Source organism: Salvelinus fontinalis, chromosome 11 (genome assembly GCF_029448725.1).
Source record: "Salvelinus fontinalis isolate EN_2023a chromosome 11, ASM2944872v1, whole genome shotgun sequence".
Taxonomy (NCBI): Eukaryota; Metazoa; Chordata; class Actinopteri; order Salmoniformes; family Salmonidae; genus Salvelinus; species Salvelinus fontinalis.
The window spans coordinates 37,822,375-37,848,574 of NC_074675.1; the positions used below are offsets into that span (position 1 = coordinate 37,822,375).

A 26,200-nucleotide genomic window follows, 5' to 3' on the forward strand; every position below is an offset into this window, starting at 1 on the left:
CAGTATTTTCAGGTATCGTGAAATGAATTGCAGCTTTCGACCTTTTCAGTGGCACGTTGGAACCGTCATACAATAGTGGAGTGTCGCAACTTATTTATACTCATCATCTGTACTACATCTCTGCTATACTATATCATCTGGATGTAGGGATGCTACTGCTGTAAGCCTGGCAAGCAAGGCTAGTTGTGTCCCAAATGGCACCTTAATTCCCTACGTAGTGCACTACTTTTGACCTGGGCTTATAGGGAATAGGCACTATATAGGAAATAGGGTGCCATTTGGGACGGGCTGCATTTATGTTGTTATGTCTACTCTCTGTGTGTCCTATAGACCCTCAGTCTGTCAGTGTGTGGGGTCCTATAGCTGCAGCAACTACGTAAGTATGCTGGTTGGCCATATTCACTGACATGAACTGCTCTCTTGTCTATGTGTCCTGTAGAAGCTCAGTCCGTCAGTGTGTGGGGTGCTGGTGATGTTGAAAAGAGATCTGGACCAGACTGGACCAGAGCTGGGGGTTGCACAACGAGACAGCCTGGTCTACCTCAGACTGGAACAGAAACCTGCATGGGCTCAGAGCCACCAAGACCACAACCTAGACCTCTTCAATAGGTATGGCATATGTGTGGGAGAGAGGATAGGTACACTACATAGTACAAGTCTGGGGGAAAAATCCCACTGATGATTTGCGTCCCTCACTGTGTTTGTGTGTCCTGTAGAGAGATGCTGCTGCAGGTAGTGTCAGGGTCTCAACTGGTGGTGTGTTACAAGGCCAAAGACCTGCTCCGTACAGCACTGCAGCACTACAGACCAGACCTACACTGGAAACAATGTAACTTTGATAAGGCTGTTAAGAACTCCCCCCAACGGAGCTCTGTTGGGGTTGTGGCTGTTTGTCTTGGAGTTCTTTTTTGGAGTTCTTTTCCCCTCTAAAACCATACCCTGTTTTCTACTATATTATTTGATGGCTAGTCTAATACTGGCATACAAGAATAAATGTTTTACCTGTTTAGAGAACACTGGTCTGAAATAATGTTGTAAGTATCGGACAATGAATTATTGTCCAAGCCAGAACGGTCCATAGAGCGGAAGCAACTTGATTTACAAGTACAACCCCTGGATAGGACTCAAATCTGTCACAGGGCCTATACTGTGTAGTATGTTGTAATCCTAATTTGTCGTTCTATTCCATTAGTTGTAATCCATTATTCTGTTGTGTTCATTCACCCCCAGTCTCATCTTGTCGCGTCCAGGACCCCCAGGTAGCAGCCTGGCTGTTGGACCCAGCAGACCCCTCTTCCTGCTTCACCAACCTGCTTACCAAACACTGTAGAACACCCCCCAGAACCCCCACACCTGCCCTGGGGGCAAGGAAGGTCTGTAGCACCAAACAATAGAACTAGTCTCTCTGGCACACCGGCCATCAATTCCGCCATTGAAGCAGAAGACACCACTAATCGTGGTCCAAAATATCGATACGGTGTGCAGGCTTTATTTCCAGCCCAGCATCACCACACCTAATTCAACGGATCTCTCATTTTTGTTCTTTATCTAGAGCCCTGCACAAGCATGAAATTTAGGCCCGAGCTCTACCCATGCCCGCGACGTTCAGGCCCTACCCAACCCGGGCCCCATTGCTTCTGCCAAATTGAAGACCCGGCCGTACCCGAAATCAGAAATAACTTTCTCTGTCAGTATATCCGTTAGCTGCTCCTCTGTCCGTCCCCCGCTCCCTGCACGGCCCCCTTTTCTCTGCGTGTGTGAGTATCCACAGCAACGGCTCCGCTGGGCAGCCTGCTCAATGACTACGAGACGTCAGAGAGCTGTTAGCCGGCTACGTTTCGTCACTCTAAACTCTGACAAAACTCACAGAACATTATTGTTTTCTGTGATTGATATAATCTCTCCTGTCGACTCCTTACCTTTGACGAGGTTGAAGCACTTCTAACACCATGTTATGATCTTAGTCAGATATGACTGTACAGAGAGACACTGCGCAGCGTAGTATGAGCAAATAGCTCTGCCTCAAAATGTAAGTGATCAATTTAGTCTTGAAAATGATACTCGAGACCGGCCCGTACCCTAACCCCCCCTCTCTCTTTGTCAGGTGTCCCAGGTTATCACGAGTCTGTCTCTGCTCTACAGGCTGAATATGGAGCTACGCTCTAAACTACAGGTCAGTCCCTCCCTGAGGATCCATGAGACCATGAAACTTCTCGGCTGTATGAGCCTCTCTCTTGTAGTACGCACACACACACACACTGATACACAGACACGTTTTGTTCTCCTGTCCTCGTGGGGATTTCCATTCAAAATCCTAGTTTCCCTTTGCCACAAGGGAGAATTTTCCACGTTTTACTATGCTTGTTGGGACTTTTGGGGATTTCAGGTCTTTATTTGTATTGCATTTAATTATTTTAATGAATTTTTATCTTATTAACACTTTATTCTAGCTAGCTATTTGTGTAGGTAGCGGTCCAGTAAACAAAATGATAAAGAACCAACCCACACACACACACACACACACACACACACACACACCACACACACCACACACACCACACACACACACACACACACACACACACACACACACACACACACACTACCTTACGTTCTTTCTGTGTATCCAGAGCCAGGGTCTGTGGGAGCTGTACTCTAACATGGAGCTGACTATGATCCCTGTACTGGCAGGTAAGGACACCATGTTGAGAGGTCATCACGATCCTATGACCTGACCATGCTGAGCTCCTATAACTAGAGGTGAAAGGAGACAAGTAGGAAGGACATGAGGAATCAAGGAAATGCAGTTGACATTCTGTCTAGGCCTATATGTATGTGTACTCTGCTACTATTTATATCATGCTACTCTGGTTCTCTAAGCCATGGAGAGCCACAGGATCCATGTGGATACGGAGTCCCTAAAGACAACATCAGAGATGCTGGGGGTAAGAACTATAATTACAGTACTGTAAAAGGGAGAAAACAGAGAGGGTTTAAGTAGTATACACACACACACACACACACACACACACACACACACACACACACACACACACACACCATGATGCCTCCAGTAGGGGGATGTTTGCAGAGTGTGTCCTGTGTCTTGCTGTGCTCTATAAATAGAAAAGAGAGTCTGTCTGCCTGTTTGTTTCCTTTAGGGTGGAGTGTTGCAGTAGGAATGAGCATCGTCGTCTTACACACATTCACTAACGCACAAACACGCTAGCACGTTGGGACTTGCGTTATTACAATAATAAGTTATTACAATAATAAGTAATAATAAGTCCCCCACGTTTGTACACACGCTACACGGATTCAAAAATTGCTGTGATAATCCAGCAGAATACTAACTAAACTTTTCTTCTGTTTCTCACTACGACCCACACACAATACATGATGAGGATGCAGAGGAGGAGGAGGAAGGGAGAGAGAGAGAGATAGAAGGATTTAGGGAGAATAAGTTGAAAGGAAGCAAGGGAGAGAGGAGAAGTACTAACATAATCATATTCTGAACCGAAGTGTTTGTTTTTGAGTGTGTGTGTGACACCTACACAGTGTAAGCACATTACAAGCCTAACTGAAACAGACGGTGCTTTTAAATGACTGACAGAGAGCTGGAGAGAGAAAGAGAGAAGAAAAGGGGCGAGAGAGAGACTCGAGGTGATTTAGATGCACTATTGTAAAGTGGTTGTTCCACTGGATATCATAAGGTGAATGCACCAATTTGTAAGTCGCTCTGGATAAGAGCGTCTGCTAAATGACTTAAATGTAAATGTAGGAGTCGAGGGAGAGACGCACCGAAGACTGATAGAGAGAAAGGGAGAAAACAGAGAGGACGGAAACAGAAGGGAGGACGAGAGGGGTGGTAAATGGAGAGGCAGGGACAAAATAAAAAAGATAGTAAAAAGTGGGAGAGAGAGTGACATGACAAAGTGATGTTTTAGATGTACATTCCCAACTGCAGGAGGACAATTAGGAGAATGTTCATTCAGATATCTGACAGTATATCAAATCAAATGTTATTTGTCACATGCGTCGAATAGAACAGGTGTACACCTCACCATGAAACGCTTACTTACAAGCCCTTAACCAACAATGTAGTTTTAAGGAAAATAAGAGTTTTGAAAATATTGATACAATTGATACTAAAGTCAATGTTTTTTTTAAGAGTAACAATAAAATAACAATAACGAGGCAATATACAGAGGGTACTGGTGCCAAGTCAATGTGGGGAGGTACAGGTTAGTCGAGGTAAATTAGGTAATATGTACAGTACCCTCATTTACCTTCAGTACCAACTTTTAGACACACCTACTCATTCCAGGGTTTTTCATAATTTTTACTATTTTCTACATTGTAGAATAATAGTGAATACATCACAACTATGAAATAACACTTATGGAATCATGTAGTAACCAAAAAAAGTGTGAAACAAATCAAAATATATTTTATATTTGAGATTCTTCAAAGTAGCCACCCTTTGCCTTGATGACAGCTTTGCACAGTCTTGGTATTCTCTCAACCAGCTTCATGAGGAATGCTTTTCCAGTCTTGAAGGAGTTCCCACATATTCTGAACACTTGTTGGCTGCTTTTCCTTCACTCCGCGGTCCAACTCATCCCAAACCATCTCAATTGGGTTGAGGTCGTGTGATTGTGGCGGCCAGGTCATCTGATGCAGCAGTCCAACACTGTCTTTGGTTAAATAGCCCTTACACGGCCTGGAGGTGTGTTTTGGGTCATTGTCCTGTTGAAAAACAAATGATAGTCATATAGGCAGGGGTAAAGTGAACAGCGAGTAGCAGCAGCAGCGTAAAAAAAAAAGAAGGGGGGGACAATGCAAGTAGTCCGGGTAGCCATTTGACTAAATGTTCAGGAGTCTTATGGCTTGGGGGTAGAAGCTGTTCAGAAGCCTCTTGGACCTAGATTTGGCGCTCCGGTACCGCTTGCCGTGCGGTAGCAGAGAGAACAGTCTATGACTAGGGTGGCTGGAGCCAATAGAGGTAATGGATGGCAATTGAGTCTTCATGGATTTGTCTGTCTCTTGACATAAAGGACACTCTCACAACAGAAAATGTTGCATCTCTCTCCGTGATAAAATAACTGATTACCATATGCTTTGAAACAGAAAAAGAGAACAGAAGCAACGCAGGCACACACACACACACGCTATTGTGCTGTGTTGTCTGAAAGCCAGAGGGAAACCCTTTGGTGGAATGTGTTGTTTGATTTCGAGAACGTAGATGAAATACATCAAACATAGGAGAACACACACACACACACACTCTGGCACACGCATACGGGCACACAGACATTGTGTATAGCAGTCAGATTAGCTCTGCCCGAGGTTTAGGAGAGAGCAGTGATAAGTCCCTGTACTGACGATTATCTCCCTGTCCTCATAGCAACCCCTTTCTCTCCCACCCTCTCTCCGCCTCTCTCTCCCCTCTCTTTCTCTACCCCCCCCCCCCCCCCCCCCCCCCCCCCATCCTCGCTCTCCCCCCTCTCTGTCAGACTAAGATGAAGCAGCTAGAGCACGAGGCCCACCAGGCAGCAGGCCAGATGTTTCTAGTGTCCAGCAGCACCCAGCTCAGGACGGTCAGTGTGTGTGTATAGGCGTGTTTATAGGTACTGTGTGTGCGTGTGCTGTCCTAATCCTGCTCTCGCTACAGGTTCTGTTTGAGAAGCTGCGTCTGCAGGAGCGCTGTGAAAACAAGAAGCTCCCCAAGACTCTCAACAAACAACAGCAGTCTACATCTGAGGCTGTTGTGAGAGATGCACACACTGCTACAAACACACACATTTGCATTGCCCTTCAGTAGTATGAGGTAGTGACGCCTCTCTTCTCTGTGTGTAGTTGTTGCAGCTCCAGGACCTGCACCCCCTGCCGAAGATCATTCTCGAATACAGACAGGTCAGTGATGAACACAATATGTTTGACTGACTGATTGATTCATTGGTATCTGCTCACATTACTACAATACTATATGAATTTGTGTGCGTGTTTTTCTTATCCCCCAGGTTCATAAGATCAAGTCCACCTTCGTCGACGGGGTTCTGTCTTGTATGATGAGTAAGGTGAGCACAGACACTCAGGCTGGGACTAAAGCATCTCTAAAGTAGCTGATCTTCTGCACTCCTACTCTGACAAGCTTTGTGAATAAGGGGCCCAGGAGTAAAAACATTTAAATAGAGGGACCTTTCTATCTCTCCTTCATTTCCTATAGCAAACACTAGAGGACAGTACGAGTTAATTGTCTTTTGAATTTTTTGTTTATTGCAAAAGTTCGGCAAGGAAATCAAATCAAATTTTATTTGTCACACATACACATGGTTGTCAGATGTTAATGCGAGTGTAGCGAAATGCTTGTGCTTCTAGTTCCGACAATGCAGTAATAACCAACGAGTAATCTAACCTAACAATTCCACAACTACTACCTTATACACACAAGTGTAAAGGGATAAAGAATATGTACATAAAGATATATGAATGAGTGATGGTACAGAACGGCATAGGCAAGATGCAGTAGATGGTATCGAGTACAGTATATACATATGAGATGAGTAATGTAGGGTATGTAAACATAAAAGTGCATAGTTTAAAGTGGCTAGTGATACATGTATTACATAAAGATGGCAAGATGCAGTAGATGTAATAGAGTACAGTATATGCATATACATTATATTAAGTGGAGTGGCATTGTTTAAAGTGGCTAGTGATACATTTTTGATCAATTTCCATTATTAAAGTGAGCTGGAGTTGAGTCAGTATGTTGGCAGCAGCCACTCGATGTTAGTGATGGCTGTTTAACTGTCTGATGGCCTTGAGATAGAAGCTGTTTTTCAGTCTCTCGGTCCCTGCTTTGATGCACCTGTACTGACCTCGTCTTCTGGATGATAGCGGGGTGAACAGGCAGTGGCTCGGGTGGTTGTTGTCCTTGATGATCTTTATGGCCTTCCTGTGTATGTAGCTTTGGGTCTGCTCTCTGGAATTTCTTAATGACATGTACAAAGAGACTTTTGATGTTTGGTTGTTTGTTACATGCTGAACTGCTCTCTTTCTTCTTCTCTCCCTCTCCTCCCTCTTTTTATGTCCTCCCTCTTTCATTGCTCTCTGTCTCGAAGAACTTCATCTCGTCCACATGGTACCAGACCAGTGCAGTGACTGGAAGAATCTCTGCCAAACACCCAGTGAGTCCCTCATCCTCCATCTCAGGGTTACTCATCCTTTCAACCCATCCCTTTCCTCAGCAATGTCTTTGGCTTAATTTCAACACGGAGGCTCTCTCTTTCTCTCTCTCTCTCTCTCCCTCTTTCTCATTCTCTCTCTTTCTCACTCTCGCTCGCTCTCTTTTTCAAACTTTCTCTCTCCATCTCGCCCTCTGTCTTTCTCCCTCTCTCGCTCTTTCTCTATCTCTCTCTTATACACACGCTCTAATGTCTGATGTATTTTTGCTGAGAAAAGCTTCTCTCTCTTGTCCGAACTAGAGGTCGACCGATTATGATTTTTCAACGCCGATACCGATTATTGGAGGACCAAAAAAAGCCAATGACGATTAATCGGACGATTTTTATATATATAATTGTAATAATGACAATTACAACAATACTGAATGAACCCTTTTATTTTAACTTAATATAATGCATAAATAAGCTCTATTTAGTCTCAAATAAATAATGAAACTTATAATTAAATTTGGTTTAAATAATGCAAAAACACAGTGTTGGAGAAGAAAGTAAAAGTGCAGTATGTGCCATGTAAAAAAGCTAACGTTTAAGTTCCTTGCTCAGAACATGAGAACATATGTAAGCTGGTGGTTCCTTTTAACATGAGTTCAATATTCCCAGTTAAGAAGTTTTAGATTGTAGTTATTATAGGACTATTTCTCTCTATACCATTTGTATTTCATATATCCTTTGACTATTGGATGTTCTTATAGGCACTATAGTATTGCCAGCCTAATCTCGGATAGGCTTGAAGTCATAAACAGCGCTGTGCTTCAAGCACTGCGAAGAGCTGCTGGCAAACGCAGGAAAGTGCTGTTTGAATGAATGCTTACGAGCCTGCTGCTGCCTACCACTGCTCAGTCAGTCTGCTCTATCAAATATCAAATCATAGACTTAATTATAACATAATAAACACACAGAAATACGAGCCTTAGGTCATTAATATGGTAAAATCCGGAAACTATCATTAAGAAAACAAAATGTTTATTCTTTCAGTTAAATACGGAACAGTATTTTATCGAATGGGTGACAACCACACACAACCTTCAATGTTATGTCATAATTATGTGAAATTCTGGCAAATTAATACGGTCTTTGTTAGAAAGAAATGGTCTTCACACAGTTCGCAATGAGCCAGGCAGCACAAACTGCTGGATATACCCTGACTCTGCTTGCAGTGAACGCAAGAGAAACGACACATTAATTTATTTTAACTAAATATGCAGGTTTAAAAAAATATATATACTTGTGTATTGATTTTAAGAAAGGCATTGATGTTGATGGTTAGGTTCATTTGTGCAACGATTGTGCTTTTTTTTGCGAATGTGCTTTTGTTAAATCATCACCCGTTTGGCGAAGTAGGCTGTGATTCGATGATAAATTAACAGGCACCGCATTGATTATATGCAATGCAGGACAGGCTAGTTAAACTAGTAATATCATCATCCATGTGTAGTTAACTAGTGATTATGTTAAGATTGATTGTTTTTTATAAGATAAGTTTAATGCTGCATCACTGCTTGGTATGGCAACAGCTTGGCATCCGACCGCAAGGCGCTGCAGAGGATATTTATCAATACTTTCTATTATTTCTCTATTTTCTTTCTCTGCATTTTCGGGAAGGGCCCGTAAGTAAGCATTTCACTGTTAGTCTGCACCTGTTGTTGACAAATAATATATATATTTTTTTGACACACACAGGCACTGATGCGCTTTACCTCATACACACAACCACATATTCAAACGAGGCATATTGCAGAGCGATACGCTTTCATCTGAGAGGAGTTCATTTGAGGTAACTGCAATAACAAAACGGAACAACTATAAATGCACAGAGTTTGAAAAGACGTAACGCATCGACCAAGCCAAAACAAAGGGATTCTTCTCTTTCTGCCAGCTTTAGCTTGCCCCAGAAATATGTGCAGCATGTCCCAGTCTTTCATCTCACGCGCACAGAAGCAGACGGCTCACACACACCCTCTATCTCTCTCTCCTCTCTCTCTCTCTCTCTCTCTTTCGTTCTCTGTGTCTTCCTCCCCACCCCCCACAGAGACACACACCCAAAAGCAGTTGGCACACACACACACACACACACACACACACACACACACACACACACACACACACACACACACACACACACACACACTGACATGGATGCCCTTGACAGTGAAACCAAAGAATGCAAATGAGATCAAGCTTCCTCTCTCCTTTTTTCCCCCACTCTTTCTTTTTTTCTCTCATTTGGCTGGTTTGAAACGGCGGGGCTCAAAAAGCATTCAGATTTTCGGGCCTCTCTTCTCTGCAGCATTTTCTTTCTCTCTCTCTCTCTCTCTCTCTCTCTCTCTCTCTCTCTCTCTCTCTCTCTCTCTCTCTCTCTCTCTTTCAGTCTCTCCATCACTTTCTTTCTCTCTCTCTTTCTCTCTGTCTCTCTCTCTCCCTTCATCCTCTCTTTCTCTCTCTTCTGAGTTTGTCTGCCAAAGCTTTGAATCAGGTTCATTTCTGTCCCTTTTATGTTTATGATGATGCTCACACACGCTTGAATACGATTTAAACACCCTCACGCACGTGCTGCGAGCGCACACACACTCTCTCTTCAGCCTGTGTATATGTGTGTGGGTTAGAGATGAGAGCAGCACAAGGGACCTCATTCATGACTGTGTAGTTTTTAAAAGGCAGCAGTCTTGCACTGTGCTATCTGGGGCAGGAGAGAGGAGCAGCAGTCAGGGACATAGACTACAAGTGAATAAGGTGCAGGGTGGTAGTCCATTCAGTATGGGATCACTGTCAGGGAGCCCAGTATGGGATCACTGTTAGGGAGCCATTTGATGTAGGGTTGGGATTGAGTTGGGATTGTGTGTGTTTGGGGAGGGTGTGTGTGTGTGTGTGTGTGTGTGTGTGTGTGTGTGTGTGTGTGTGTGTGTGTGTGTGTGTGTGTGTGTGTGTGTGTGTGTGTGTGTGTGTGTGTGTGTGTGTGTGTGTGTGTGTGTGTGTGTGTGTGTGTGTGTGTGTGTGTGTGTGTGTGTGTGTGTGTGTGTGTGTGTGTGTGTGTGTATGCGTGCGTTCGTCTCTGTGCTTTTCTCCTGTGATGACTCATTAAGTTGGTGCAGTGTGATTAAATCACTGCACACCCGCACAGCAATCCCCATATGTTTAACATGGGGGTCCACTGGGACCATTCTCTCTTTCTCCCTCTCCCCACCCTTTCTCCTTTGCTATCTCTCCCTACACTATCCTTTCTTCTCACTGTCACTTCCCAACCTTTCTCTTTCTCTCTCCCTCTCCCAACCCATACGGTCTCCTCACTTTCACTCCCCAACCTCTTCCTTTCTCTCTCTCTCTCTCTCCACCACCCCATCTTTTCTCCTCACTGTCACTTTCCAACCTCCTCCTCTTAGAGCACTGTCATCAGTCTCATCTCCTGTAGGGAGTCTCAAAGAAGAAACTGCATACAATAGAAGCATCTCAGACGAGATGTGTGTGTATGTTGGTGAGGAGGGTGCTCTTGTCTGAAATGCCTCGTCAACAGAAGAAGGGGAAGACGGCCCCTCAGCACAGGCTAATTTGTGTTGAGTTGCTTAGATGTACAGTCTATTGCAAACGTATTCACTCTCCTTGGTATTTTTACTATTTTGTTGACTTACAACCTGGAATTAAAATTGACTTTTTGGGGGGGTTTGTATAATTTGATTTACACAACATGCCTACCACTGAATATGCAAAATGTGTTTTTATTGTGAAACAAACAAGAAATAAGACAAAAAAACAGAATTGGATTGAGGTCTGGGCTTTGACTAGGTCATTCCAAGACATTTAAATATTTCCCCTTAAACCACTCGAGTGTTGCTTTAGCAGTATGCTTAGGGTCATTTTCCTGCTGGAAGGTGAACCTCTGTCCCAGTCTCAAATCTCTGGAAGACTGGAACAGGTTTCCCTCAAGAATTTCCCTGTATTTAGCGCCATCCATCATTCCTTCAATTCTGACCAGTTTCCCAGTCCCTGACGATGATGTTCTCGAGGTGATGAGAGGTGTTGTGGTTGTGCCAGACATAGCGTTTTCCTTGATTGCCAAAAAGCTTAATTTTAGTCGCATCTAACCAGAGAACCTTCTTCCATATGTTTGGGGAGTCTCCCACATGCCTTTTGGCGAACACCAAACGTGTTTGCTTATTTTTTTCTTTAACCAATTACTTTTTTTCTGGCCACTCTTCCGTAAGGCTCAGCTCTGTGGAGTGTATGGCTTAAAGTGGTCCTATGGACAGATACTCCAATCTCCGCTGTGGAGCTTTGCAGCTCCTTCAGGGTTATCTTTGGTCTCTTTGTTGCCTCTCAGATTAATGCCCTCCTTGCCTGGTCCATGAGTTTTGGTGGGCGGCCCTGTCTTGGCAGGTTTGTAGGAGTGCCATATTCTTTCCCTTTTTTAATAATGTATTTAATGGTGCTCCGTGGGATGTTCACCTGACCTATTTGGAGAGCTCCTTGCTTGGTGGTGTCCCTTGCTTAGTGGTGTTGCAGACTCTGGGGCCTTTCAGAACAGGTGTATATGTACTGAGATCATGTGACACTTAGATTGCACACAGGTGGACTTTACTTAACTAATTATGTGACTTCTGAAGGTAATTGGTTGCATCAAATCTTATTTAGGGGCTTCATAGCAGGGGGTGAATAAATATGCATCCACCACTTTTCAGTTCTTAAAAAAAACACAAAAAAAACATTTCACTTCACCAATTTGGACTATTTTGTGAATGCCCATGACATGAAATCCAATTATCAAAATCCAAACATGTTCAATTTGGTTTAAATAATGCAAAAACACAGTGTTGGAGAAGAAAGTAAAAGTGCAATATGTCCCATGTAAAAAAGCTAACGTTTAGAACATTTTTAGAACATGAGAACATATGAAAGCTGGTGGTTCCTTTTAACATGAGTCGTCAATATTCCCAGTTAAGAGGTTTTAGGTTGTCATTATTATAGGAATTATGACGCGTCGACTATTCCTCTCTATACCATTTGTATTTCATATATCCTTTTGACTATTGGATGTTCTTATAGAAACTTTAATGTTGCCAGCCTAATCTCGGGAGTTGATAGGCTTGAAGTCATAAACAGCGCTGTGCTTCAAGCATTGCTAAGAGCTGCTGGTAAACGCAGTAAAGTGCTGTTTGAATGAATGCTTACGAGCCTAATGCTGCCTACTGCCGCTCAGTCAGATTGCTCTATCAAATATCAAATCATATACTTAATTATAATATAATTAACACACAGAAATACACGCCTTTGGTTATTAATATGGTAAAATCCGAAAACTGTAATTTCGAAAACAAAACGTTTATTCTTTCAGTGAAATACAGAACCGTTCCGTATTTTATTGAACGTGTGGCAACCCTAAGTCTAAATATTGCGGTTACATTGCACAACCTTCAATGTTATGTCATAATTATGTAAAATTCTGGCAAATTAATTACGGTCTTTGTAAGAAAGAAATGGTCTTCACAAAGTTCGCAACGAGCCAGCCGGCCCAAACTGCTGCATATACCCTGACTCTGCTTGCACTGAACGCAAGAGAAGTCACAATTTCTCTAGTTAATATTGCCTACTAACATGCATTTCTTTTAACTAAATATGCAGGTTTCAAAAAAGTATACTTCTGTGTATTGGTTTTAAAAAAGGCATTGATGTTTATGGTTAGGTACATTTGTGCAACAATTGTGGGTTTTTTCACGAATGTGCTTTTGTTAAACCATCACCCGTTTGGCGAAGTTGAAGTAGGCTGTGATTCAATGATAAATTAACAGGCACCACATTGATTATATGCAACGCAGGACAAGCTAGTTAAAGTAGTAATATCATCAACCATGTGTAGTTAACTAGTGATTATGTTAAGATTGATTGTTTTTTATAAGTTTTTTTTTTTTTTTTTTTTTTTCACCTTTATTTAACCAGGTAGGCTAGTTGAGAACAAGTTCTCATTTGCAACTGCGACCTGGCCAAGATAAAGCATAGCAGTGTGAACAGACAACAACACAGAGTTACACATGGAGTAAACAATAGACAAGTCAATAACATGGTAGAAAAAAGAGAATCTATATACAATGTGTGCAAAAGGCATGAGGTAGGCAATAAATCGAATAATTACAATTTAGCAGATTAACACTGGAGTGATAAATCATCAGATGATCATGTGCAAGAAGAGATACTGGTGTGCAAAAGTGCAGAAAAGTAAAATAAATAAAAGCAGTATGGGTGTCACGATCGTGTGGAGGATTGCCGGACCAAAACGCAGCTTTAGGAAAATAAGCCATCTCCTTTTTATTGAAGAAGAAGGCAAACGAAACAAAAACACTTAAACACTAAACAAAACAAGAAAACGATCGTGAAGCTAAACAACGATGTGCACACAATGGCTACAAACGTATCACATAGACAACTACTCACAACAAATGAAAGCCTATGGCTACCCTAAATAAGGCTCCCAATCAGAGACAACCGAAATCAGCTGTCTCTAATTGGGAACTCATTCAGGTAACCATAGACTCTCCTAGACAACTAAACATACATAGACAACGCTAGACACATGTACTCAACACAAACCCATATACTACACCCAACAACCCCTTTACCATAGAAACACCCAAAACCAACAAAACACAAACATTCCCCATGTCACACCCTGACCTAACTAAAATAATAAAGAAAACAAAGAATACTAAGGCCAGGGCGTGACATAACCCCCCCCCTTAAGGTGCGAACTCCGGGCGCACCATTAACCAGTCTAGGGGAGGGTCTGGGTGGGCTTCCATCCACGGTGGCGGCTCCGGCTCTGGTCGTGGTCACCACAGTCCCTAACCGCCTCCTTAGCTTCCTCCAAAAGACCCCCCTCCACATTAACCCCACTGCATTAAGGGGCAGTTCCGGACTAAGGGGCAGCTCCGGACTAAGGGGCAGTACCAGGGTAAGGGGCAGTACCAGGGTCAGGGGCAGCTCCGAACTAAGGGGCAGTACCAGGGTAAGGGACAGCACCAGGATAAGGGGCAGCACCAGGCTGAGGGACTGCAGCTCCGGACTGAGGTACTGCAGCTCCGGACTGAGGGACGACCCATGGCTGGCTGACGGATCTGGCTGCTCATGGCTAGCTGACGGATCTGGCTGCTCATGGCTAGCTGACGGATCTGGCTGCTCATGGCTAGCTGACGGATCTGGCTGCTCATGGCTGGCTGACGGATCTGGCTGCTCATGGCTGGCTGACGGATCTGGCTGCTCATGGCTGGCTGACGGATCTGGCTGCTCATGGCTGGCTGACGGATCTGGCTGCTCATGGCTAGCTGACGGATCTGGCTGCTCATGGCTAGCTGACGGATCTGGCTGCTCATGGCTAGCTGACGGATCTGGCTGCTCATGGCTAGCTGACGGATCTGGCTGCTCATGGCTAGCTGACTGATCTGGCTGCTCATGGCTGACTGACGGATCTGGCTGCTCATGGCTGGCTGACGGATCTGGCTGCTCATGGCTAGCTGACGGATCTGGCTGCTCATGGCTAGCTGACGGATCTGGCTGCTCATGGCTAACTGACGGATCTGGCTGCTCATGGCTAGCTGACGGATCTGGCTGCTCATGGCTAGCTGACGGATCTGGCTGCTCATGGCTAGCTGACGGATCTGGCTGCTCATGGCTAGCTGACGGATCTGGCTGCTCATGGCTAGCTGACGGATCTGGCTGCTCAAGGCTAGCTGACGGATCTGGCTGCTCATGGCTAGCTGACGGATCTGGCTGCTCATGGCTGGCTGACTGATCTGGCAGATCCTGTCTGATTGGCGGCTCTGGCAGATCCTGTCTGGTTGGCGGCTCTGGCAGATCCTGTCTGGTTGGCGGCTCTGGCAGATCCTGTCTGGTTGGCGGCTCTGGCAGATCCTGTCTGACGGACGGCTCTAGCGGCTCCTGTCTGGCTGGCGGCTCTAGCGGCTCCTGTCTGGCGGACGGCTCAGTAGGCTCATGGCAGACGGGCGGCTTTGCAGGCTCATGGCAGACGGGCGGCTTTGCAGGCTCATTGCAGACGGATGGCTCAGATGGCGCTGGGGAGACGGATGGCTCAGATGGCGCTGGGGAGACGGATGGCTCAGATGGCGCTGGGGAGACGGATGGCTCAGATGGCGCTTGGCAGACGGGGAGTTCAGTCATCGCTGTGCAGACGGCAGACTCCTGCCGGCTGAGGCGCACTGTAGGCCTGGTGCGTGGTGCCGGGACTGGTGGCACCGGGCTGGGGACACGCATCTCAGGGCTAGTGCGGGGAGCAGTAACAGGACGCACAGGACTCTGGGGACACACAGGAGGCTTGGTGCGTGGTTTAGGCACTGGTGGTAAAGGGCTGGAGACACGCACCATATGGCTAGTGCGTGGAGGAGGCACTGGTGGTACTGGGTTGGGGCGGGGAGGTGGCGCCGGAAATACCGGACCGTGCAGGCGTACTGGCTCCCTTGTGCGCCGAGCCTGCCCAACCTTACCTGGTTGTATGCTCCCCGTCGCCTGACCAGTGCGGGGAGGTGGAATAACCCGCACCGGCCTATGTAGGCGAACCGGGGACACCATGCGTAAGGCTGGTGCCATGTACGCCGGCCCGAGGAGACGCACTGGTGACCAGATGCGTTGGGCCGGCTTCATGACATACGGCTCAACGCTCAGTCTAGCCCGGCCGATACGTGGAGCTGAAATGTACCGAACCGGGCTATGCACACATACAGGAGACACCGTGCGCTCTACTGCGTAACACGGTGTCTGCCCGTACTCTCGCTCTCCATGGTAAGTACAGGGAGTAGGCGCAGGTTTCCTACCTGACTTCGCCACACTCCCTTTAAGGCCCCCTCCAAGAAATTTTTGGGTTGTACTCACGGGCTTCCAGCCTTGTCTCCGTGCTGCCTCCTCATATCGCCTCCTCTCGGCTTTAGCTGCCTCCAGCTCTTCACGAGGAAGGCGATATTCTCCCGGTTGTGCCCACGGCCCCTTACCATCCAGTATCTCCTCCCATGTCCACGAATCCTGTGTAGGTGGGTCCTGTTGCCGCTTTCCATGCCGCTTGGTCCTGTAATGGTGAGTAGTTCTGTCACGATCGTGTGGAGGATTGCCGGACCAAAACGCAGCTTTAGGAAAATAAGCCATCTCCTTTTTATTGAAGAAGAAGGCAAACGAAACAAAAACACTTAAACACTAAACAAAACAAGAAAACGATCGTGAAGCTAAACAACGATGTGCACACAATGGCTACAAACGTATCACATAGACAACTACTCACAACAAATGAAAGCCTATGGCTACCCTAAATAAGGCTCCCAATCAGAGACAACCGAAATCAGCTGTCTCTAATTGGGAACTCATTCAGGTAACCATAGACTCTCCTAGACAACTAAACATACATAGACAACGCTAGACACATGTACTCAACACAGACCCATATACTACATCCAACAACCCCTTTACCATAGAAACACCCAAAACCAACAAAACACAAACATTCCCCATGTCACACCCTGACCTAACTAAAATAATAAAGAAAACAAAGAATACTAAGGCCAGGGCGTCACAATGGGGGTGAGGTAGGTAAATTGGGTGGGTAGTTTACAGATGGACTATGTACAGCTGCAGCGATCGGTTAGCTGCTCGGATAGCAGATTTTTAAAGTTGTTGAGGGAGATAAAAGTCTCCAACTTCAGAGATTTTTGCAATTCGTTCCAGTCGCAGGCAGCAGAGAACTGGAAGGAAAGGCGTCCAAATGAGGTTTTGGCTTTAGGGATGATCAGTGAGATACACCTGCTGGAGCGCGTGCTACGGGTGGGTGTAGCCATCGTGACCAGTGAACTGAGATAAGGCGGCACTTTACCTAGCATAGCCTTGTAGATGACCTGGAGCCAGTGGGTCTGACGACGAACATGTAGCGAGGGCCAGCCGACTAGGGCATACAGGTCGCAGTGGTGGGTCGTATAAGGTGCTTTAGTAACAAAACGGATGGCACTGTGATAAACTGCATCCAGTTTGCTGAGTAGTGTATTGGAGGCTATTTTGTAGATGACATCGCCGAAGTCGAGGATCGGTAGGATAGTCAGTTTTACTAGGGTAAGTTTGGCGGCGTGAGTGAAGGAGGCTTTGTTCCGGAATAGAAAGCCGACTCTAGATTTGATTTTGGATTGGAGATGTTTTATATGAGTCTGGAAGGAGAGTTTGCAGTCTAGCCAGACACCTAGGTACTTATAGAGGTCCACATATTCTAGGTCGGAACCGTCCAGGGTGGTGATGCTAGTCGGGCGTGCGGGTGCAGGCATCGAACGGTTGAAAAGCATGCATTTGGTTTTACTAGCGTTTAAGAGCAGTTGGAGGCCACGGAAGGAGTGTTGTATGGCATTGAAGCTCGTTTGGAGGTTAGATAGCACAGTGTCCAGGGAAGGGCCGGAAGTATACAGAATGGTGTCGTCTGCGTAGAGGTGGATCAGGGAATCGCCTGCAGCAAGAGCAACATCATTGATGTATACAGAGAAAAGAGTCGGCCCGAGAATTGAACCCTGTGGTACCCCCATAGAGACTGCCAGAGGACCGGACAACATGCCCTCCGATTTGACACACTGAACTCTGTCTGCAAAGTAGTTGGTGAACCAGGCAAGGCAGTCATTAGAAAAACGAAGGCTATTGAGTCTGCCGATAAGAATATGGTGATTGACAGAGTCGAAAGCCTTGGCCAGGTCGATGAAGACGGCTGCACAGTAATGTCTTTTATCGATGGCGGTTATGATATCGTTTAGTACCTTGAGCGTGGCTGAGGTGCACCCGTGACCGGCTCGGAAACCGGATTGCACAGCGGAGAAGGTACGGTGGGATTCGAGATGGTCAGTGATCTGTTTGTTGACTTGGCTTTCGAAGACCTTAGCTAGGCAGGGCAGGATGGATATAGGTCTGTAACAGTTTGGGTCCAGGGTGTCTCCCCCTTTGAAGAGGGGGATGACAGCGGCAGCTTTCCAATCCTTGGGGATCTCAGATGATACGAAGGAGAGGTTGAACAGGCTGGTAATAGGGGGTGCGACAATGGCAGCGGACAGTTTCAGAAATAGGGGGCCCAGATTGTCAAGCCCAGCTGATTTGTATGGGTCCAGGTTTTCCAGCTCTTTCAGAACATCTGCTATCTGGATATGGGTAAAGGAGAAGCTGGGGAGGCTTGGGCGAGTAGCAGCGGGGGGGGCGGGGCTGTTGGCCAAGGTTGGAGACGCCAGGTGGAAGGCATGGCCAGCCATTGAGAAATGTTTGTTGAAGTTTTCGATTATCACGGACTTATCAGTGGTGACCGTGTTATCTAGCCTCAGTGCAGTGGGTAGCTGGGAGGAGGTGCTCTTGTTTTCCATGGACTTTACAGTATCTCAGAACTTTTTGGAGTTAGAGCTACAGGATGCAAATTTCTGCTTGAAAAAGCTGGCCTTTGCTTTCCTGACTGACTGCGTGTATTGGTTCCTGACTTCCCTGAACAGTTGCATATCACGGGGGCTCTTCGATGCTATTGCAGTTCGCCACAGGATGTTTTTGTGCTGGTCGAGGGCAGTCAGGTCTGGAGTGAACCAAGGGCTATATCTGTTCTTGGTTCTTCATTTTTTGAACGGAGCATGCTTGTCTAATATGGTGAGGAAGTAACTTTTAAAGAATGACCAGGCATCCTCAACTGACGGGATGAGGTCAATATCCTTCCAGGGTACCCGGGCCAGGTCGATTAGAAAGGCCTGCTCGCAGAAGTGTTTCAGGGAGCGTTTGACAGTGATGAGGGGTGGTCGTTTGACCGTGGACCCGTGGCGGATACAGGCAATGAGGCAGTGATCGCTGAGATCTTGATTGAAGACAGCAGAGGTGTATTTGGAGGGCAAGTTGGTCAGGATAATGTCTATTAGGGTGCCCATGTTTACGGATTTAGGGTTGTACCTGGTGGGTTCCTTGATGATTTGTGTGAGATTGAGGGCATCAAGCTTAGATTGTAGGACTGCCGGGGTGTTAAGCATATCCCAGTTTAGGTCACCTAACAGAACAAACTCTGAAGCTAGATGGGGAGCGATCAATTCACAGATGGTGTCCAGGGCACAGCTGGGAGCTGAGGGGGGTCGGTAGCAGGCGGCAACAGTGAGAGACTTATTTCTGGAGAGATTCATTTTTAAAATTAGAAGTTCGAACTGTTTGGGCATAGACTTGGAAAGTATGACAGAACTTTGCAGGCTATCTCTGCAGTAGATTGCAACTCCTCCCCCTTTGGCAGTTCTATCTTGACGGAAAGTGTTATAGTTGGGTATGGAAATCTCTGAGTTTTTGGTGGCCTTCCTAAGCCAGGATTCAGACACGGCAAGGACATCAGGGTTGGCAGAGTGTGCTAAAGCGGTGAGTAAAGCAAACTTGGGGAGGAGGCTTCTGATGTTGACATGCATGAGGCCAAGGCTTTTTCGATCACAGAAGTCAACAAATGAGGGTGACTGGGGACATGCAGGGCCTGGGTTTACCTCCACATCACCCGAGGAACAGAGGAGTAGTAGAATGAGGGTGCGGCTAAAGGCTATCAAAACTGGTCGCCTAGAGCGTTGGGGACAAGGAATAAAAGGAGCAGATTTATGGGCGTGGTAGAATAGATTCTGGGCATAATGTGCAGACCAGGGTATGGTGGGGCACGGGTACAGCGGAGGCAAGCCCAGGCACTGGGTGATGATAAGAGAGGTTGTATCTCTGGACATGCTGGTCTCAATGGGTGAGGTCACCGCATGTGTGGGGGGTGGGACAAAGGAGGTATCAGAGGTACATAGAGTGGAACTACGGGGTCCATTGCAAACCAAAACAATGATAACTAGCCTGAACAACAGTATGTAAGGCATATTGATATTAGAGAGAGACATACAATAAGGCATAAAGTGATTGCAGGTCATGGTTGGGAGAGCTAGCTAAAACAGCAGGTGAAATAACAGCAGCTAGTCAGCTAACACAGCAACAGAAGGTAAAAATGGCGACGACTGGGCAGAGAGGGTCGGATTAACTACACACAGATCCTGAGTTAAGGCACAGAGCCGACAGATAAAACACAAATAAACAGAATGGAGTACCGTGAATTAATGGACAGTCAAGCAGGCATCAGCTATGTAGCCAAGTGATCATAGTGTCCAGGGGGCAGCCGTAGATGGAGTAGTGAGGCCTCCACTAAGCTAGCACGCGTTTAAAGTTAGTAGCCCGGGGGGGTGGTCTGCTCAGACGGAGGGGGTCTGCTCAGACGGAGGCCGGTTGAGGGCACCGGTTGAGGGCACGTCTGCAAACCAGACGTGGTCGTGTCGACAGAGAATCCAAGCCGGATAGCGATGGCGAAAGAGAGGTTGTGAATTGTAGAATTGTGTTTGCTAACTGGTGCTAGCTTCCTAGCTGCGCTAGCTACAAGATAAGCTAGCAGTTAGCAGACCGGGGCAGGCAAGTTAGCCTTTGGGGGACGTCGCGATGGGGGGGAAGTCTGTTTTTGCCTCTTCGTGCGGTGACGTCGATAGACCAGTCGTGGAATTAGTAGGGTTCCAGGTAGCTCTAGGTAGCTAACAGGCCTAGTAGGTTAGCAGAATGGGCCTTCAGCGGGCGTCACACCTGAGGGGCCTGTTGGAGTCCCCGGGCAGATTATGTCGGTATTCCAGTCGTAGAGGATAGGCGGGGTTCCGTGCTCCGTACCGGCAGTAAATGGGTCCGGGTCTTGTAGCCCAGGAGTGGGCTTCAGTGGTAGCACAGGAGCCCTAGCCAATTAGCTTCAGGCTAATTGGTGCCTGCTCCAGTGCCTGCTCCGGGATGGAAACGCTAGCCAGGAGTGGTCACCCGGGATTGTGGTTAGCTAGTTGCGAAGATCCAGATGAAAATGTTCAGAGTTTGCGGTAGGAATCCGGGAATATGGAGAGAAATAGGTCCGTTATGCTCTGGTTTTAGTCACGTTGTTCGAACTAGCGAGAGCTTTCCGAGCTAAAGATTAGCTGATGACCGCTAGCAATGGTTTGCTAACTGATAGCTGGTAGGCAGTTAGCTGGCTATCTTCAGTAGATGGATTCCAGATCAGAAGTAAATAGAAATACTTTAGAAAAAAGCAGATCCACGCCACATTGGGTGAGGCGGGTTGCAGGAGAGTATTTAGAAGTTGAGGTTTAAGAAAGTATTTTTAAAAGATATGCGAAGAAAAAGATGTAAAAAGATATATACAAGGGACACGGGACACGACAGGACAAAGACGTCTACACTGCTACGCCGTCTAGTTTAATGCTAGCTAGCAATTTACCTTGGCTCCTTGCAGCCACAGGTCCTTTTGATGCTGCGCTCGTGGATTGCAATGCAATCGGACATAATCGTCAAAAAAGCCAGATTACCGATTGTTATGAAAACTTGAAATCGGCCCTAATTAATCGTCCGACCTCTACTGCACACACACACTGCGCACACACCGAACACAGCGGTAGCTGCTAGACCCATGTGGTGTATATTTTGTATACATTTTTTATTTCACCTTTATTTAACCAGGTAGGCCAGTTGTGAACAAGTTCTCATTTAAAACTGTGACCTGGCCAAGAGGGAGGTAAGGCAATAAATAGGCCATAGTGGCGAAATAATTACAATTTAGCAATTAAACACTGGAGTGATAGATGTGCAGAAGATGAATGTGCAAGTAGAGATACTGGGGTGCAAAGGAGCAAAAAATATAAATAACAGTATGGGGATGAGGTAGTTGGATGGGCTATTTACAGATGGGCCGTGAGCTGCTGTGACAGCTGCTGCTTAAAGTTAGTGAGGGAGATATGAGTCTCCAGCTTCAGTGATTTTTGCAATTCGTTCCAGTCATTGGCAGCAGAGAACTGGAAGGAAAAGCGGCCAAAGAGGAATTGGCTTTGGGGGTGACCAGTGAAATATACCTGCTGGAGCGCGTGCTGCTATGTTGACCAGTGAGCTGAGATAATGCTGGGGTTTACCTAGCATCTATATTTACCTAGCATCTATATCTCAGAGTCCTGTATTCCTCCACCACTTCCGCTAGTTTACCCACCTACCATTAGTCTGTATCTCATTAGCACAACTCTGTATGAACCGGTTCCCATATTATTACCGTTCTAATTCACAAGCACTGTGTTAGCATAGCGCTTAGCGGTCAGTGTGCCATCCATCCATCCATAGACACAGACAGACAGGCAGGCAGAGCGAAACCACACCCATTAAGGACGGCTTGTTCCCAAGCTAATTAAATCAAGAATAAAACATGAATAAAACATAGCTGACACACGCTCTTGTCACACACAAAACACCACACACACTGTTGTTCATATAAACACACACCTGTTTAAATAAGCATACACACCTGCTTATAAACACCTGCTCACAAACACACACACACTCCCTTTCCCAGGCTCATATATTCTGAAGGGGCCACTCATACAGACCACTCATAGTTTTCATATTGTCTCCCCTCCTCTGACTATGAATGGACACCCTTGGAAATGAATCCATGTTTTTTGTTTCCTTATTGCCTTGTCAGCCTCATATGAGCCCACAATGCCAAAACACCGGCTAGTAGTTTTAAACAGGGGATTGTTTAACATTTAAATATTTGTGTTGCTTGCGGCCCGTGTTGCCTACCTCCATATGGCCTGCGGAGAATTAACAGAGATGGTAGTCTATACAACATTCTAATGGGATCTGCTCTAAACGTTTTGCAGTATCACATACGCCGTATGTTTATACATGCATTGTCTTATTTATAGAAATCAGGGCCAGGAGTAATTTTTTTCTTGAACCTAGTTATAGCTAGAACTATTTTCAATCGTTTTGTTTTGAATTGTAACAAGGGTTTTTACTGACCATGTGACCGGACTTCAGACAGTAGAATCTGAGATGTGATGTGGCCTTAGAGAAAGTAGTGTTGACTGATGGGCTACAGAGAGTAGTGATATCTGTCTCTCTGTCTGCCTTTCTGTTTCTCTTTCGGTCTGTCGGTCTGCCTGTCAGAGAGCCTCTTACATTGAGCTGCAGGGTGTCTCGGTAAGAACAGTACAGTGTTAGTGGTTGTCACTTCAACTTGCTGCCCCTGTGTGATGATTGAGCTTTGCTGCGTTATCTCGTTGTTGCTCTTGTTGCTGACGGGGCATGATTTGAAGGGTGTGTTGTCATAACAGCACTTCAGAATTACAGTTTGAGGAGACTTTAAAAAGATAGAGACAGTTGTGTGTGTGTCTTCAGATGTATTACACTTGAGGTTTGAGGCAGTTCAAGGATGTCTGGGTCATTCCACGAAAAGAGTGCCTTTTGCGTCCCTTTGATATTTTAAGGAGAAATTGTGCACCAATATTGTATTTTTACAAGGCTGTTATATTAAAGTGCCTTTCAGCAGTTGAAAAAATAACAAAGACACTATTCCAGTTAAGAGGCAGTAGTGTTCTTCTACATTTACCTTGTTTAAAAACATTGGTGTAGAACAAGCTTATATTTGGGTACAACAGTTAAACTAAGCTCATGAGGCATACAATAAGTTATATTCTTCAAGAATCAATGGGTACATATCATTAATTTATAAGTTCAAAAATGTATGTACCAATTTATTTATGTGCTGCTTGCCCCTTTAAATGAAGTGCCCTTTAATAACTTTTCATGTTCAAAATTGTGCACTCTTCTCAAACAATAGCATGGTATTCTTTCACTGTAATAGCTACTGTAAATTAGATTAACAATAATTTAAGCTTTCTGCCAATATCAGATATGTCTATGTACTGGGAGATGTTCTTGTTACTGACAACCTCATGCCAATCGCATTAGCCTACGTAAGCTCAACCGTCCCGTGGAAGGGACACTGATCCCGAAGAAGTTTTAATATACAAATTAGGCACATTTGGGCAGTCTTGATACAACATTTTGAATTTGACCGCAAATGCAATGTTTCATTGGATCAGTCTAAAACTTTGCACATACACTAATGCCATCTAGTGGCCAAAATGTAAATTGCACCTGGGATGAAATAATACATTATGGACTTTCTCTTGCATTTCAAAGATGATGGTACAAAGAAAAATACAAAAGAACGGTTGTTTTTTTCTTTGTTATCTTTTACCAGATCTATTGTGTTATATTCTACTACATTCCTTTCACATTTCCATAAACTTCAAAGTGTTTCCTTTCAAATGGTACCAAGAATATGCATATCCTTGCTTCACGGCCTGACCTACAGACAGTTAGATTTGGGTATGTCATTTTAGGCGAAAATTGAACAAAAGGGGCTAATCTTTAATAAAGACCACATCATTTTTTTATATGAATAAAGACTTGGTGAAGTGTCAAAATTCTGCAAGTTGACATGTCCTCTGTGCACCATCTTTGACTTTTTCCACATTTTCACCATCGTTGTAAAGCCCTAGTTATTTAGTTGCTTGACAAAGTCATTAATGAGATTATTATTTATTTCATGTGATTAATGATTAATTTATGTCTGTCCCTCATTTTAAGGTCAAACCTGTTACGTGAACTGAAGTCTCGTTTTAATATGGTGAAACTCTTCCTTTTAAAATATGTTTTTCAAAAATAACATTAAACATCTGATAGTCAAAACATAGTGTAAAGCAGGTGAGCTGGTTCTGGCAGAGTCAGTCTTAGTTATTCAAACATACAAAGGATTTCTACATATCAATCCTGGAACAGGAAGAGGACTGACAAATACAGCGATGAAAATAAAATAAGGGTCAAGTCCTGGGCGGCAGCCAGACACTATAGTGGTTTTGTCTGTTTGTTTTCCATGATTGACTCCACACACACACACACAATCTTAACCTTTTTCCCACTTAACCTTTATTGGGAAAAATGCTAAACTGACCCGAGATCAGCATCTAGGGGAAACTTCACCCTACGCCGTAAGAACTAAGAGAGTGGTGTAGATAAGATAAGGACCTGGGTTAAGACGTCTCTGTGTTCTGTGTAAGAGGAGTAACTGATTCAGGGCCAGTTTTTCTGAGAGCTTTGAGCAGAATGCAGGTTCAGCAGTGACAGTGTAGAGCTGTGTGTTTGACAGAGCGGTATTAATCAGCCGTGTGTGTGTTTGTGTCTCGTACTGTCAGCAGTAGCAGAGGTAGCTGATCCAAGCTTCTTTATTTTAGCCTTCCCTCATGCATCCATCTTCGGTGTTCGCCGTGACGTAGTTGACACAGAGGCTGAATCTCACAAACATACACACACACTCTCACACACACACCACACACACGCCATCCATCACCCTTAAAACCCTTTACATTGGGAATTGGCCTATATGTATAGTGCTAAATTGAAAGGTTTCTTAAAGAAGAAATATGATAGCAATGGTAGCAATTAAAAAATCTGGTAGCAGTTACATCTCTTTGGAGATTATGGGGACATTTTCAGACAAAAGGTGAGGACACAACAGTTCACCTGACACAGGCCTGAATCCAAAAACATCACACTGTTGATTTTAAATGCGATCGCTGATTAATTTGTTTTGTACAACGCCCCTCATTTTAGAAGTCACACAAACGACTTCTAGGATGGCAGTTACAGATTGAATGTCTGTAGCGGTCGATAGAGCAGCGGAATGAAATTCAGGGTGAGTCGTCAGGCAAAGAGCTTTCAACTTTTAGGTGCTTTTTTTTTGTTGGCTCTCCTAGCTGTGCCATTGAGGAACTGAAGCAAGCACGCTTGTAGTTTTTTGTTTGGAACACAGTCCTGCATCCCCACCATCACACAATTACTGTTGTTGTTTACGCAATTCAAAAACAGGCCATTATAAATCTCAATCTGGGTCAGGTGGGCATCTTTTGAAACCTTGTTCTATTGCCAACATGACTTGCTAAATTATAAAATACGATCTTACGGTGTTGTTGAGCATAGAATGGAGTCATTCAGGTGCATGTTTCCTCAAAACAAATTTTCTCCACAATAGAGCTCGCCAATTTGTAGTCCTAAAAGCCTTATAC

General features: G+C 45.1%; 1 protein-coding gene across 1 annotated transcript in view; it reads left to right on the forward strand.

Annotated features, from left to right (window-relative positions):
* poln (polymerase (DNA directed) nu) overlaps positions 1-26,200 on the forward strand; it is a 93,667-nt gene that overhangs the window by 15,132 nt on the left and 52,335 nt on the right. Inside the window, exons 8-18 of the mRNA XM_055937022.1 lie at positions 440-609; positions 717-829; positions 1,231-1,373; positions 2,105-2,173; positions 2,631-2,691; positions 2,881-2,945; positions 5,517-5,600; positions 5,675-5,770; positions 5,860-5,916; positions 6,024-6,080; positions 7,128-7,193. Coding sequence (XP_055792997.1) covers positions 440-609; positions 717-829; positions 1,231-1,373; positions 2,105-2,173; positions 2,631-2,691; positions 2,881-2,945; positions 5,517-5,600; positions 5,675-5,770; positions 5,860-5,916; positions 6,024-6,080; positions 7,128-7,193 — 981 coding nt within the window. The remainder of the gene's footprint in view (positions 1-439; positions 610-716; positions 830-1,230; positions 1,374-2,104; positions 2,174-2,630; positions 2,692-2,880; positions 2,946-5,516; positions 5,601-5,674; positions 5,771-5,859; positions 5,917-6,023; positions 6,081-7,127; positions 7,194-26,200) is intronic.